The 15,917-nt window shown below is 37.8% G+C and overlaps 1 protein-coding gene across 7 annotated transcripts in view; it reads right to left on the reverse strand.

Annotated features, from left to right (window-relative positions):
• The window catches only part of Itgb3bp (integrin subunit beta 3 binding protein), a 50,736-nt gene that overhangs the window by 20,839 nt on the left and 13,980 nt on the right, over positions 1-15,917 (reverse strand). For 5 of the 7 annotated variants that reach the window (XM_060365958.1, XM_060365959.1, XM_060365960.1 and 2 more), the window contains 3 exons: positions 15,204-15,300; positions 9,985-10,120; positions 1,313-1,379 (listed from right to left, as the gene is read on the reverse strand). In XM_060365958.1, coding sequence (XP_060221941.1) covers positions 1,313-1,379; positions 9,985-10,120; positions 15,204-15,300 — 300 coding nt within the window. The remainder of the gene's footprint in view (positions 1-1,312; positions 1,380-9,984; positions 10,121-15,203; positions 15,301-15,917) is intronic. The other 2 variants (XM_060365961.1, XM_060365963.1) reach the window with 1 other exon arrangement.

Below are 15,917 nucleotides of genomic sequence, written 5' to 3' on the forward strand. Positions count from 1 at the left end.
AAAAATTATTTAAAAAAAGAAAAGAAAAAAAAAAAGGGCAAATCCTTTTGCAGGGTGGGTGGCATGGCTCAGTGGATAAAAGGGCCTGCCACCAGCCTGATGGTTTGAGTTCAGTCCCTGAGACCATGTGATGGAAGGAGGGAACTGAGGCCTGGAGGTTACCCCTGACCTTCGCATGCACACTGTGGCAAATGCTTTCCCTAACACACACACACACACACACACACCACAACAAACACACAAAATGAATGAATGAATGAATAAATGAATGAATGTAATAAAGAATTTTAAAGAGCAGTCCTTTGCAAATATAGTACTTGTGAAGTAGGGAAGCCTAGAACATGAACATATTTGGTGGCAGGGAGAATGTGGGCAGGGAGGAAAAAACCTCCTAAAGCAAATACCGAGGTGACGTAGGAAATGCTAAGCAAGGCTTCCTAGAAGACTAACCTTTCTCAGTACAGTGCTTTAAACAGCATTCAGTAACTGATACTAGTCACTTTCATTATGAAATAAAGGACATCCAATCTGAGGTTTTAAACTACAGATTTTACCACTATTAGAATGGAAAATGAATCTAAGTTCCCTATAAGTGACTTTGAAAACATTTGCCAACATAAACTCATTTCTAAGTTGAGGAGGCTCTATTAGCTTCCAACATAAGACCATGCGCTCTAAGTGGGCTGAAACGTCACCTTACATCATAGGGTATGGCACACAGAAATCACTTGGTAAATGAGATGAACACATGAGCCACTTTAAAAACGTCACTCCCTTGACTAATTCAATCACTCCAATGTGAGATACATAAATATTATTCCGAGGATAGGCTTTCTGCAAAACTCGATTTTATTCAAAGGCATCAGTGGCAAGTCAGTGTGAACAGGGCTGGGTGCTGGCTCGTAGCCTGGGCTGCTTACAGCCCTTACACGACTGCCCCACCTTCCCCTGCTTGTGGCTCTCTGGTTCCTCTCCATCTATGTGACTGTGAGATGAAAGTTTCCTTGGTTTGACCCTAAGTTGATCTGTTTGTTATACAGCCCAGACCTAGGCATGCTGAGTAGTAAAGTTAAAACATTATACATTCCCACTACATGAGCAATAAGACACTATAAATACTTTCTTTAACAACAGACTTTAAGAAAGTCATATAAAATAAATGTATAGATAGACAGAATAATTCAGCCCCTTTATAAACTCTTAATTTACAAAAGTAAATGACTTTTCTCAAGTTGTCACTTGGGAAAAAAAAAAAAAAGTCAGGCTTTTCCTAAATAGTATTCAGTGGATATGACTTCAAAACCAAGCTTACTCATCACTGTCTTTTGCTATGGATTCCTTTCCTGCAGGTGAGCTGAAGCTATTCAGTTTTCTTGTTCCTGTATGAAAAAAACAAACAAAAAAACAAAGTTAAAGAGATAATTTGCTGAATTTTAATGGACTGAACTGTCAAATTTTAGCTACCTGTAACTCCAGCACTTGAAAGACAGAATGGGGGCGTTGAGGCTAGTCTGACACGCATAGCCTGGCACAACTTAGGAAAAAAAGCCAACAACAAAGAAGATGAATTTAGGTTGCTAAATACTGAATAGGAAGGGGAAAACAAAATGGAAGTAAGAAAAAAGTATCCAAAAAAGTATTCTGTGTTTTTTCATTTCCTTTAACAAAAGAAAAAAAAATTGACCAGAAGTCAGTTTCCTGAATTTTGTACTATGCTATTTATACTCATAAAGCTTTAAAATCAAAATTTAAAACTGCTTCCTTAATTTGTAATTCATTCTCACATTTTAGCTCCAGAAGCCAGTGACAACGTAGATTATTTTACTGGAAGTTTTCAAGTGTTCAATGCAGTTCCTCAGAAGGCAGCTAATCGTCAGCTTACAGGCCTTTCATTTGCTGCACTCGTGGGACTCAGACTTGTTTGGGCTCTGCCATCTTGGATCTGGGATCATTTTTTTGTCAGATGTAGGATTGGTGAAGATCTTTTCCTACTCTGTAGACTGCCATTTTGGTCTATGGATAGTGTCCTTTGCTTTACAGAAGCTTTTCAGTTTCAAGAGGTCCCATTGATTAATTGTAGATCATAGAGCCTAAGCTGTTGGCGTTACGTTCAGGAAGTTGTCTCCTGTGCCAATGAGTTCAAGACTCTCACTTTCTCCTCTAGCAGATTTAGTGTAGCTGGTTTTATGTTGAGGTCTTTGATCCACCTGGACTTGAGTTTTGTGTAGGGTGATAAATATGGATCTAGTTGCGTTTTTCTACATGTAGACTTCCAGTTAGACCAGCACCATTTGCTGAAGATGCTATCTTTTTTTTTCCCCATTGTATGGTTTTGGCTCCTTTGTCAAAAATCAGGTGTTCATAGGTGTGTGGATTTATTTCTGTGTCTTCAATTATATTTCATTAATCAACAAGCCTATTTCTATGCCAATACCAGGCAGTTTTTATTACTATTGCTCTGCAGTATAGCTTGAGGTCCAGTATGGACATACCTCCAGAAGTTATATTATTGTATAAGATTGTTTTCACTATTCTGGGTTTTTTGTTTTTTTCAACATGAAGTTTAGAATTGTTCTTTCAATGTCTGTGAAAAATTGTGTTGGCATTTTGATGGGGATCGCATTGAATCCTTAGATTGCCTTTGGTAAAATGGCCATTTTTTTCTGTTAATCCTACTGATCCATGAGCATGGGAGATCTTTCCATCCTCTGGTATCTTCTTCAGTTTCTTTCTTCAGAGATTTGAAGTTCTTGTCATACAGGTCTTTGACTTCCTAGATACTTTATATTATTTGTGGCTATTGGGAAGGGTGTGGTTTTCCTAATTTCTTTCTTGGCCCATTTGTCATTTGTATACAGGAGAGCTGCTGATTTTTTTTTTTTAAATTAATCTTGTATCCAGCCACTTTACTGAAGGAGTTTATCAGCTGCAGGAGTTCTCTGGCAGAATTTTTGGGGTCACTTATGTATACTATCATATCACCTATGAATAGTGATACTTTAACTTCTTCCTTTCTGATTTGTATCTCTTTGATCTCCTTTAGTTGTCCTATTGCTCTAGCTAGAACTTCTAGTTCTATATTGAAGAGATATGGAGAGACTTGGCAAACTTGTCTTATCCCTGATGTTAGTGGGATTGCTTTGAGTTTCTCTCCATTTAGTCTGATGTTGGCTATTGGCTTTCTGTGTATAGCCTTTATTACGTTTAGGTATAGGCCTTATATACATGATCTCTCCAAGACTATTATCATGAAGGGGTGTTGGATTTTGTCAAAGGCTTTTTCTGCATCTAATGAGATGATCATGTGACTTTTTTTCTTTCAATTTGTTTATATGGTGGATTAGGTTGATGGATTTTTGTATGCTGAACCATCCGTGCATTCTTGGGATGAAGCCTACTTGATCATGGTGGATGATGTGTTCTTGAATTCAATTTGCAAGTACCTTATTGAGTATTTTTGCATCAATGTTCATAAGGGAGATTGGTATGAAATTTTCTTTCTCTGCTGAGTCTTTGTGTGGTTTGGGTATCATGGTGACTGTGGCCTTATAGAATGAATCTGGTACTGTTCCTTCTATTTCTATTTTGTGGAATAGTTTGAGGAATATTGGTGTTAGCTCTTCTTTGAAAGTCTGCACTAACACTATCTGGCCATAGTTTGTTTTTTTTTTGTTTTTGTTTTTTTTTTTTTTTTTTGGTTGGGAGACTTCAGGGCTGCTTCTATTTCCTTACGGGTTATAGAGCTGTTTAAACTGTTTACCTGCTGTTGATTTAACTATAGTAGGTAAAAATCTATCAAGAAAATTATCCATTTCCTTTAGATTTTCCAATTTTGTGGAATAGAGGTTTTTAAAATAAGACCTAATGATTCTTTGGATTTCTTCAACATCTGCTGTTATGCCCCCTTTTTCATTTCTGATTTTGTTAATTTGGGTACTGTCTCTCTGTCTTTTAGTTAGTTTGGTTAGGGATTTGTCTATCTTGTTGATTTTTTTCAAAGAACCAACTCGTTTCATTTGTTCTTTGTATTGCTTTTTTTTGTTTCTAATTTATTGATTTCAGCCTTGAGTTTGATTATTTCCTGACATCTACTCCTCTTGGGTGTGTTTGCTTCTTCTTCTTCTTCTTCTTCTTCCTCTTCCTCTTCCTCTTCCTCTTCCTCTTCCTCTTCCTCTTCTTCTTCTTCTTCTTCTTCTTCTTCTTCTTCTTCTTCTTCTCTAAAGCTTTCAAGTGATCTGTTAAGTTGCTAATATGGGACCTCTCCATTATCTTTATGGAGGCACTTAGTGCTATGAACTTTCCTCTTAGCACTGCTTTCATGGTGTCCCATAAGTTTGGGTATGTTGTACCTTCATTTTCATTGAATTCTAGAAAGTCTTTCATTTGTTTCTTTATTTCTTCCCTCACCCAGTGATCATTGAGCAGGGAGTTGTTCAGTTTCCATGAATGTGTAGGCTTTTTGTTATTTCTATTGTTGTTGAGGTCTAGCTTTAATCCATGGTGATCTGATAAAGAATTATGTGTTAACTCAATTTTCATGTATCAGTTGAGGTTTGCTTTGTGATCAACTATATGGTCAACTTTAGAGAAGGTTCCATGTGGTGCTGTGAAAAAAAAAAAAAAGAATATTCTTTTGTGTTTGGATGAAAAGTTCTGTAAACATTTATTAGATCCATTTGATTCAAGACTTCTGTTAACTTCATTATTTCTCTATTTCTCTATTTAGCTTCTGTCTTGATGATCTGTCCCTTGGTGAGAGTGGGATGTTGAAGCCTCCCACTATTAATGTGTTTGGATCAATATGTGATTTAACCTTTAATAATATTTCTTTTACGAATGCAGGGGCCCTTGTATTCAGGGAACAGATGTTCAAGATTGATGTCCTCTTTGTGGATTTTTCCTTTGATGAGAATGAAGCGTCCTTCCCCATCTCTTCTGATTAATTTTAGTTGAAAGTCCATTTTCTTAGATACTAGGATGTCTATTCCAGCTTGCTTCTTGGGTCTGTTAGCTTGGAAAACCTTTTTCCAGCCCTTTACTATGAGATAGTGTTTATCTCTGTTGCTGAGGTATGTTTCTTAATGCAGCAGAATGTTGGATTCTATTTCCATAACCATTCTGTTAGCCTCTGTCTTTTTACTGGAGAGTTGAGTCCACTGATTTTGATACAATATTAGTGACTAATGATTGTTAGTTCCTTTTGTTGTGGGGTTGGTGGTGATAGTGTATTTGTGTGCTTGTTTTCTTTTGGTTTTGCTGTTGTGAAGTTATGTATATGCTGTGTTTTCTTGGGTGTAGTTGACCTCATTGGGTTGGAGTTTTCCTTCTAGTATCTTCTGCTGGGCTGGGTTGGTACATAGATAGTTTAAATTTAGTTTTGTATTAGAATATCTTGTTTTCTCTATGTATGGGGAATGAGTTTTGCTAGGTATCATAGTCTGGGTCAGCATCTGCAGTCTCTTAGTGTCTGTTTGACATCTGCCCAGGCCCTTCTGGTTTTCATAGTCTCTGTGTCAGTTGTGATTCTGATAGGTCTACCTTTATATGTTACTTGAACTTTTTCCCTTACCACTTTTAATACTTCTTTTTTTTCTGTAGATTTAGTGTTTTGATTATGTAGTGAGAGGAATTTCTCTTCTGGTCTAGTCTATTTGATGTTCTATAAGCCTCTTGTATGTTTAAAGGCATCTCTTTCTTAAGGTTGGGAAAATTTTCTTCTATGATTTTCTCGAAAATACTTTCTGGACTTTGGAGCCTGGAATTTTCTTTTTTGTCTATTTCTATTATTCTTAGGTTTCATCTTTTCATGGTGTCCTTGTGTTTTGTGTCAGGAACTTTTCCATCTTTTTTTTTTTTGAACTTTTCCATCTTAATGTTTTCTTTGGGAGATGTATTGATTTCTTCAATTGTATCTTCAGCGCCTCAGATTCTCTCCTCCATCTCTTGTATTCTGTTGGTGATGCTTATCTCTGTGGTTTATGATCTCTTCTCTAAGTTTTCCATCTCCAGGGTTTTCTCCATTTGTGTTTTCTTTATTGATTCTAATTGCGTTTTCAGGTCTTGAACTGTTTTATCCATTTCCTTCACCTATTTGATTGTGGTTTCCTGTTTGTCCTTGATGGCAACCTATTTGGTTGGTTGTATTTTCCTGTAATTCTTTGAAATATTTTTTTCATTTTCTTTTTATATGTCTCTAATAAGTGCATAATCATGGATTTAAGGTCATTTTTCTGTCTTTCAGCTGCATTAGAATATCCATTGTTTTGTTTTGTTTTGTTTTGGGGGGGAGGTTTCTGGTGGAGCCATGATGCCCTGGTTTTTGTTGATTGTGTCCTTACGCTGGCCTTTAGCCTTCGAGCTGTCTGTAGCCTTTGTTGAACCTGCACCTAAGACTGGATCCTCCCATCTCTGGTGTCTGGAGTAATCTTCAGGTCCAGGAGAACACAAATGGATACTGGTGTTTCAGACACAGCCACATTAGAGTGTGTGTTTCAGAAGGCAGGGCATGGCCACAGGTGCCTTGAATGGCAGCGGGTGTCTCAGGTGGTAGCTGAGGGGACATAGCCACCTCAGGTGGAAGCTGCAGGGTTGGAGGAGGGCTTCTGCCTCAGGTGGCACTTGTAGGGGATCCAGTTCCTCAGAAGGCAGCTGATCGTCAGCTTACAGGCCTTTCATTTGCTGCACTCGTGGGACTCAGACTTGTCTGGGCTCTGCCATCTTGGATCTGGGATCTGTATGATTTTATTGTCCACCTGGTCTCCATATCCATAGGGGGACCAATAAAACCGTGGTTTGAAGATTGGAATGCTGTCCCAGGATTCCAGACATTACCCTCAGGGAAGTAGGAGTGATTGGATGTCTGGCTGCTGGAGCGGAGGGTCCCTGGATGTAGGGGCCCGCACTCTCTCTAGTATGGGGAAAAGGCAGGGGGCTCATACTTCATGACCCCTGGACCCAGAAGACTGCCACAGGGGACCTAGATTCGATGGCCCCCAACTCCCTAGATGTCCCCTACAGTCTGGGAAGCACCAAAGTTGGTGTGTTGGATCCAGCTGCCAGTTTATTCACTGGTTTCAGTCTCTGATCTGCCCCTTATATACAGTAATACTGGTGGCCACCCTCTTGGAACTCCCTTACTAAATATTTTTATTACTGAAAAATAATATGTGGATCAATAAAAATCTTAGTTTTCTTAGGTCTGTAAGTACTTTCCAGTTGCTTACTAGGACTTTAGATATTTTTCAAAATAATTTTTTTCAGTTACTAATTCTCCTCTCTTCATGCCATTCTACTTAAAAAGTAAACACAATATATTCCTGGCTTGGTGGCACACTTCTCTAATCCCAGCATTCCACAGAGGGCAAGGCCAGCCTAGTCTACAGAGTAAGTTCCAGAATAGCCAGGCCTATAAATAAATACCCTGTCTTGAAAAAAAAAAAACCCAAACAAATAAAATAAATAACGAGAAAGAAAGAAAGAAAGAAAGAAAGGAAGAAAGAAAGAAAGAAAGAAAGAAAGAAAGAAAGAAAGAAAGAAAGAAAGTATATATTAAAATGCCATGGAGTCATATTGGTATTTTCCTTTCTAGGTCACATACACGTTTTAATATTTGTTTCTGGATTCTTTTTAAGTACAGCTTTACAAAACACTGGTTGTAAGTGTGTCATCACCGAAGTTGGACTACATTCAGAATTGTATTTGAAGTTTCTGGTAGGATCCAGGGAGCCTTTTCCATAACTAATGAAAATGGCTTTCAGTGGATAAACTTGGAAGCACAATTAATGGTGATGATGACAATGCTTAACATATAGCAGCTACTGTTTTACACAAGTTACATGAAATAATTAACCTGAGCTGGGCATGGTGGTGCATGTCCGCGATCCCAGTACTCCTGAGGTGGAGGCAGAATGACTAAACATTCAGTCAGCAAGGGGCTCAGCGTGACTAAGTATGGTGAGAAGGCAAGAGCTGCTAGAACATGGCAGGATGGGGATGGGTAGGTACATGATGGAAGAATGGCTTTTAAAATCCCTGTAAGGGTTTGCAGGGCGAGGAAGACTGCCAGTCTGAGTTCAGTCCCAGGAATCCATGAAAAAAGTCCAGTACCCCTAAAGCAGATGGGAGGCAGGGACAGGAGAATTGCTCTGAAGCTCACATGCCAGGTAGTTCAGACAACACGGCAGGAGCAGAAACAAGGAGAACAGAAACAAGTGAAACAGTAGCAGAAACATGAAAATTTATGCTCAAAAGCTGTCCCTCGGCTTCCACATTCAAGCTGTGAGACTTGAATATGCAAAATCTAAGTTTAAGGTTTGGGGGTTTAACATAAAGTATAACAAGAAATAACAAGTAGAAATTTAATTTTTCTAAATGTTATTTAAATTTCCCATTAGATTTTGAATAGTATTTTACAAGGGGGAAATGTAAAGGAGGTCATGACCTCATTGGCATCTACAATTACTTTGTAAGGTACATATTCTAATTTGGAGCTATAATATCTGATAACAATTAGGTTTTCTTAGTGCTACAGAACGCAGAAGACGTACTAGGATTGGGGGTATTATTACAAACGATGTGATTTCACTCAGGACCTTAACAAATCTCTGTTTTGAGGCTTCTCCGTGTGATGATGTGCATGTGTGAGTATATGTACATACATATATATTTCAGAGTAAATTAAACACATATGTTCATTTTAACTAATAACTAGAACATATTAGCAATCATATATAAGTCAAAAGCTAGATATCGCCGACACCCCAGAAACCTTTACAGTATGACTTTTTAAAAAAGAGCATACTTAGTACCTATAATGTGATAATTACACATATAAATGTCAAGTGAATCATGTGACCAATCTTTTTATGGGCAAAAGGAATGTCCCTTAAGTCCATATTTAATTTCAATATGGAAATTGAGTATGTATCAACTTAAAATCTATTGAGATTTTCATACAGAGATATGAAATCTCTAAGTATTATTTTCAATTAAGATATATCAGGCATGCAAAAACTATAGAACTTGAGAAAAATATATAGATTTCCATAAATTTTGTGAAAACAAACATAATAACTTTAGAATAAAATCATTTGGTTAAATTAAAATCAAAGACACTAAAAACAATAACTTTAATAATGTATTTCATTAAATAAATTAGGTAAAATGAGACCAATTTCTGTATAGATTCTAGTATATGCTTAACATCCAATAAATGTTAAATAGTAGAATATGAATTAGGTTAGTCATAGCATATCTAAAATACATTTTACTAAATTTGAGCCTATTTAAAATTTTATATTAAAGAGACTGACATGTCACTGATTCATGACCTTTTACAATATAAAAAAAAATTAAACATGAAATCGAGACCTGTGCCTTTAAATATAGATCTTAGCAATAAACTACTAAAGAACACAAATATATGTCAGAATTAAATGAACAATACATTAAAATAATTCTTTTATAAAAAAATAGGGTTTTTTAGAGATTTTTTTTTAAAACAAATACATTTAATATAAGGAAAAGTCATGAAACATAATAAAGGTAAACTATATAAACATATCCCGAATGTGAGTAAAGCTAAATGGATAATATGGATAAAAATAACATTTAGAAGTATCCCTCTTAAACTGCAGTGTGGCACTACCTGAGTTATGTGCCCTTTAATTTATGCACATGATGGATAGCTTGTTAAGGGCATATCTGTAACCATTATAATTGATAGTAGCTGAAGGCAGTCAGGCCATAATTTCTATTTAATGGATGGGATAGTAAGGGAACAGCAGTAGCATTTTAAAATAAGTGCCTACGAAGTTTACATTTATGTCCAAAGTAACATTTACATTCTAGGCCTTTCTATGTTAAATTCCTTGAGAAGAGAGAAAAACCAGCTGCAACAAGAGCTATATATTACTAAATCAAAATCCTGATTTAACCAATAACCAGAAAAATCTTATCATAAGTGAAAAAGAATGTTCAACTAACCATTTGATGGTCCATTTCTGTGCTCTTGTTCTTTGGGGGTTGTGGGAGAAGAAAATGGGCTCATTTGATAAGTTCCAGTAGTTGGAGAATAAGCTGTAATACTTTTCTTCCTTGTGATTTTTGAAGGACCGAATGACTAGAAATAAATAATAATTTGGAAGAGAAGTACTTACATTTGGTTACAGAACTTTAGAAATACCTTAAGTAACCTAGGAAAACTCAAATTAATACCACTTTTCTTGCTCTTTCTTTTAGATTTTGAATATATTTATCACCTTCAAAGTGAACACTTTCAAATGAGGTAGCTATTATAGATTTCTATAATAACCTCAATTTGATGCATTGAGGTTATTAAGCTTATTTGCTATATCAAAGTGAAACATTCCTAACTGCTGATATGTCCCAACAGTTTTGGAGATGTGGAAACTGGCCAGCAGTCTCCCTGCTAACATGCAGTATGTAATATATAACTCGGGAGCCAGCCCAGGAAAACTCTGAGGTGCTTGTTACTGAGACCTAGGAATTCTAGGAAAGCTCGTTGCTCCCCCCACCTACTTTTCTGTAAGTGTTCTTTCCGCCTTAAGGATAATCAAGTCAGTGTCTAAACAACTGAGTCTTAAGATTTGTCTTGAGCTACACAACGCCCTGCAGCTTTCTCCTTTGTATTCTAAGCAGTATATATCTTGGTAATATTTTATATTTTTGTCTAACCCATTACAATTTGTTCCTGAAAATGATTTATCTTTATATCCCAGAGAACAAAACTTGTATAATGACTGAAAAGGGAGCTGGCATCCTCCTCTACGCAGAATACGCTCATTTATGAACTAGCGCCTACAAGTTCCACGAGATTATGCCCACATGGGTCTCGAATCAGACTACTCCTCAGAATGTTATCTCTTATCTTCCCAAAGGATCTCCAATTCATCACCTACTTTCTCTAATCATCAATTATCACACAATTAATTGCTTGCTCTTGAATTCCTCTAAGCCTTGCTTTCTATTGTGCGTATTGATCTCTCCACTAATGTGTAGAAGGAAACATAATGAGGGGCGAGGGAGATAACTCAGCACAAGGGCTTGAATTCATGTCTCCAGAATCCATGTAAGGCCAGGTGAAATGAAATCCATCTGGAACCCGGAACTCTTATGGCCAACATGGTAGATAAAGACGTGAAAATCCAGCAAGCAGGAGGACCGAAGTTCAGTTCCCCACAGACACATAAAGTCAGACATGGCAGCACATGCCGGAATCCTCGTTCTTCTATAGCAAGAAGTGAGGCAGAAATGGAGAATCTCTGGAAGACTGTGGGTCAGCTAGCCTGGCAAACACAGTCACAAACAAGAGAATCCATCTCAAGGCAGAAGGTGAACACCCAAGCTTGTCCTCTGACTTCTATACGTGTGTACGGCATACGTGCACCCACATTCTCCCTTCCCACTTCCCTCCTACCCCGACCTCTCATATACACACACACAAACACACACGATTTTAAAAGAAAAAGATAAATCGCTTAAGATTGTCAGCCAAAAGTTAAACAAGCCAGAGATGAAGTTTTAAGTTAATATGTCTGTTAGAGAAATTCACGAAGGAACAATCACAGTGGGCTACAGTAATCTATTATAGAAAGGTTCTTGTGAGTGGGAAGGAAGGGGCTGAGATAAGAGACTAAGAGACTAAAAAATGCAGGAAAGGGAGTTGGGAATGTAGCTCAGTTGGCAGAGTGCTCGCCTAGCATGCCCAGAGCCCCAGTTGCAATCCCTAGCACCGAATAAACTGGTCACAATGGTGGATGTCTATACATCTCAGCATTCAGGAGGTGGAGGCAAGAGGATCAGAAGTTCAAGGTCATCCCTGGTTACACCCTGCAGATGAGGCCATCTTGAGAAACACAAAACCCTTCCTCAAAAGAAAAGTTAAAAAGGCACAAGAATCTGAAACCAAGAATACTGGGTATACGGTTGAACTCAGAGCATAAAGGAAAGGTCTCAAGGCCCAGTCAGATATTGCCAACACTGTGGAACAGCTAGCTTGGATGCTGTCTTCAAACAGTTCTATAGTCAAGTGTCCTTCAATACACCCATGGTGGTGTCACCTTTAAAAATAACCCTGGTATTTGTTCTAAAAACCAGAGGTCAAATGTTTATAGTTAACATTTTAAATGATATATATTTGTTTAGGGGAGAAAAAAAGGCATTTGTTTCATATATCTACAATTGCTAAAATTGTAAGCAGACTCTTGTAAAAACATCTTTATAAGTTCAACTATTGTGCCACTGCATCTCTAATGCAATCCTGTAATGCATCCCTGCAGGGTGGAAGAGTTGTTCATGTCTTTATCAGGCAGTTACCATTACCTTTCCATATTGAGTTTTCACCTGTTTATATGTATTCAGTCATAAACTATGACATTTACTCAAGTCCTACTCAACTTCTCCAAGAATTTATTGCCGAGAATGTGCTCACTGCGTATGTACAAGAAATGAAAGTTACTGCCCTGCTGTATGTTTATGTCCATATGTTTTCCTATTTCACCAAAATTATTTTATCCACACTCCCAAATGTCTAAACATTGCAACTGTAGATAATATATTTCTTCTTGGAAACAGTTCTATAGCTGTGTGTGTTCACACATGTGTGTGTGTGCACAGGAGTGTTTTACTACCATGAATTCCCTTTTCTCCTCTCCCTTCTTCTTAGTCACTTCTGTTGTTTAAAAAGTAACATGTTTATCTGTAACTGCCACACACAGAGAGACAACTAAAGCTCTACCTTTGCCTGCTGTCTCACCAAAACATTCTTCAGCAATCATCATGTGAGGTCATTGCCCTGTGTGTGCACAAACTCCCCCCTGCTTCTCTCCTCAGTTTTACCACACTCCTCTAACTTCCAATTTGTGAAGATTCAGAGACAGCAACCCTAGGATCCTAAGAACTCCATTCTGCCACCTGCCAAGCTCTGGGGACTTATATACTACCTCCCCAAATAGGAAGAGATTAAGAGACACTGAGTTACTAATTAAGAGGTCAGCAAGGAAGAGTGCCATTTATTGATCCCTTTAGAAACAACAACAACAACAACAAAGAAAAGTCTGCTAGAAAGGGCAAAGGATTCAGGATGCAACAGAATACAGTAGACACTACGCCCACTTCTATAATAATTTATGTCTGCTTCGAATATTTACTGACACCTTAGAAATGTTTAACACTATTACTAAACAAAGAAAGACTGTCCTAAAATTTAGTCTATTATCAGCCCAATCGCCACCACTGTACTTTTTGTTAAGAGGTCAAACCTTTTATCTTAGCAAAACTAAAATTTGAGCATAGATCTTTCTGCTAAAGAAAAAAAAATCAATGCTCTATAATTTCAAATAGCTATGGCATTTGCCTTTCATATCCTTCATGAATTGTAGCTTGCTTTGTCACCTTGTTTAAAGCATGTTCAACCAAAAAGGTGCCTGCATTTCATTGATTTTGTACCTCTTAAAAACAGTCTAGAAAGCACTAACTAAGGGTTCTTTTACAGTGAAATATGGGATATAAAATTATTATTATGAACTGTTAGCTGCCATCACTAGAATACTTAAAACAGGTACTATAGATATCCAGAAAAGGGCAGCTGAAAGAAGATCAGTCTTTTGTGTCTCTTCTTTTTGTACAAGGTTGGCTAATAACCGACATTGGTCTTGAATGTATCATCCTCATGCCTCAGCCTCATCAGTGCTGGGACTACACATGTGTGTCATCATGCCTGTTGGGATGATTATTATTAAGCTTACTCTGATTGTATCAACTAGAGTAAGCTTAATAATAATCATCCCATGATACAATTATGGCATATTACCAACACTAATTTGGAATTTATACTCAGATATTCTGAAGATTAACTGTGATTTTCATTTTGGACCTACCATTTCTGAGCTGTCACAATTATCACTTTTTTTTTTTTTTGTCTCTTTAGATGTTTATTTTACTAGGTTTAGATACACTCCTTCAAATTCTGGCACAAACTCCCTCACACTAGTAAAAAAGGAAAAAAAAAGTATCATTTAAATTTTTTACTTTAAAATCTTCAGGTTTTATTAAGATATAATTGGCAAATAAAATTGGATGTATTCAAGGCATACACTATGATAAGTCAGTGTATATATATATCTGTGAAATTTCCATCCTAATCAAGTTAATTCACATACCCATCACCTCACACAGTTGTGGTGTGTGTGTGTGTGTGTGTGTGTGTGTGTGTGTGCATCTTAGCAAATACAAAGAGCAGAGCACTTTGACTAAGGTCTTAGGCTCTGCATTGTCTCTTTCAAGCTTTTCCATCTCATAGCTGAACATCTGTGCCCTAGACCAACACCTCCCCATTTTCTCCACCTCCTGATTCTGGAAGGCCTTTTAATCTAGAAATACAAATGGGAACACAATATGCTATTCCTGACTTTTAAAAGTTTCGTCTTTTTGTCATCTCCCATTGTATGGGAAGCCCTAGTTTCTTTTAACCATGCTGTCTCTCCAATGCTTATTGAGTGCTATGAGGCTCCAGATCATCCAAACAGAATTAATTCAGGAGAAAAAAAAAAATCATTTCTTCTTGTCTCGGTCTGCTATTTGCCATCTGGGTGGCTCAGCATCACTTCCCCAGCAGGCTTAATGTCGGCAAACACATACCCGCATCCAGCAGTGTGGGGAAACAGCCTTTCTTCACTTCAGTTTTGTCAAATCTGCCACACACTTTTTTCTTTGCTTTCCTGCACTGATTCTAGCTTAATTAAATACAATTATCACTTTTAAGGGTACTAAAGACACTGGGATTTTGTTGTTGCTTTTACAGTAGCTACGGAGAACAAAATAACCTTGTACATATCGAGTTTTATCTTACAGGGATATCAGGGAAAGAATATGAGCACACATGCACACAAAGGGAGGGGGTGGGCATGGTGGCACACCCCTTCAATCCAAGCACTTTGGATGCAGAGGCAGGTGGATCTAGAAGTTTGAGGCCAGTGTGACCAATATAGTGAGCTCCAGAATAGCCAGGAATATACAGGGCTACATGTTCTTTTATAAATTTTATGCCTTGAGAAAAACATTTAATTAATTAATTTATTCATTTTACATCCCAGTGATAGCCCCTCCCTCCTCTCCTGTCAGTCCTACCTTCCCTTCCCATCCTGCCTCCCAAGTCCCCAGAAAAGGGGAACCCCCCTACCTACCCACCAGCTCATCAAGTTGCAAGAGGGCTGTAGTCTGGTAAGGCAGTCCTGTCGGGGGAAGTGATCATGAAGCAGGCAACAGAGAAATTTTTGGCTCCTGTAAATTCACAGAGATGCTTTCTTATATTTTCTTCCCAAGGCCTTACACTTTTGGCTAACTTTAAGATTCTAATGTTGAGTGTGGTGGCACACACCTTTAATCCCAGCATTTTGGGGGGCAAAGGCAGGCAAATCTCTGAGTTCAAGGCCAGCCTGGTCTACAGAGTGAGTTCCCTGTACTACAGTGAACAGCCCACAATGACTTGCAACTCCAGCTCTAAGATGGCAGTGAGGCCTCTGCTCTCCAAGGGTACCTGCATTCGTATGTACACACCCCACATATATACATATAATAATCTTTTTAAAAGATTTTTCATGTGGATACCATTTATTAGACTTTTTTACATAGAACAAACACAATATTTTGAAATGTTTGACAGAACCTATACACTTTGGCTGAGGTTCCACTCTGATAATCTTTAGCGATCTCTCTCTCTCTCTCTGTATGTGTCTTGAATTGTGACGTTATTTTCCCTTCTAGGGATAGACTTGCTATGCCACCGCAGAAAAAGTGAGCATTTAAAATTTGCACATGTTATTGAAAGGGGTTCATTCCTGTAGGATGTACTCAGATACACAAGTGATCAGACAGAGGGGCAGCAGGCACACCTCTTT

This window comes from Meriones unguiculatus, chromosome 12, assembly GCF_030254825.1.
Source record: "Meriones unguiculatus strain TT.TT164.6M chromosome 12, Bangor_MerUng_6.1, whole genome shotgun sequence".
Lineage (NCBI taxonomy): Eukaryota > Metazoa > Chordata > Mammalia > Rodentia > Muridae > Meriones > Meriones unguiculatus.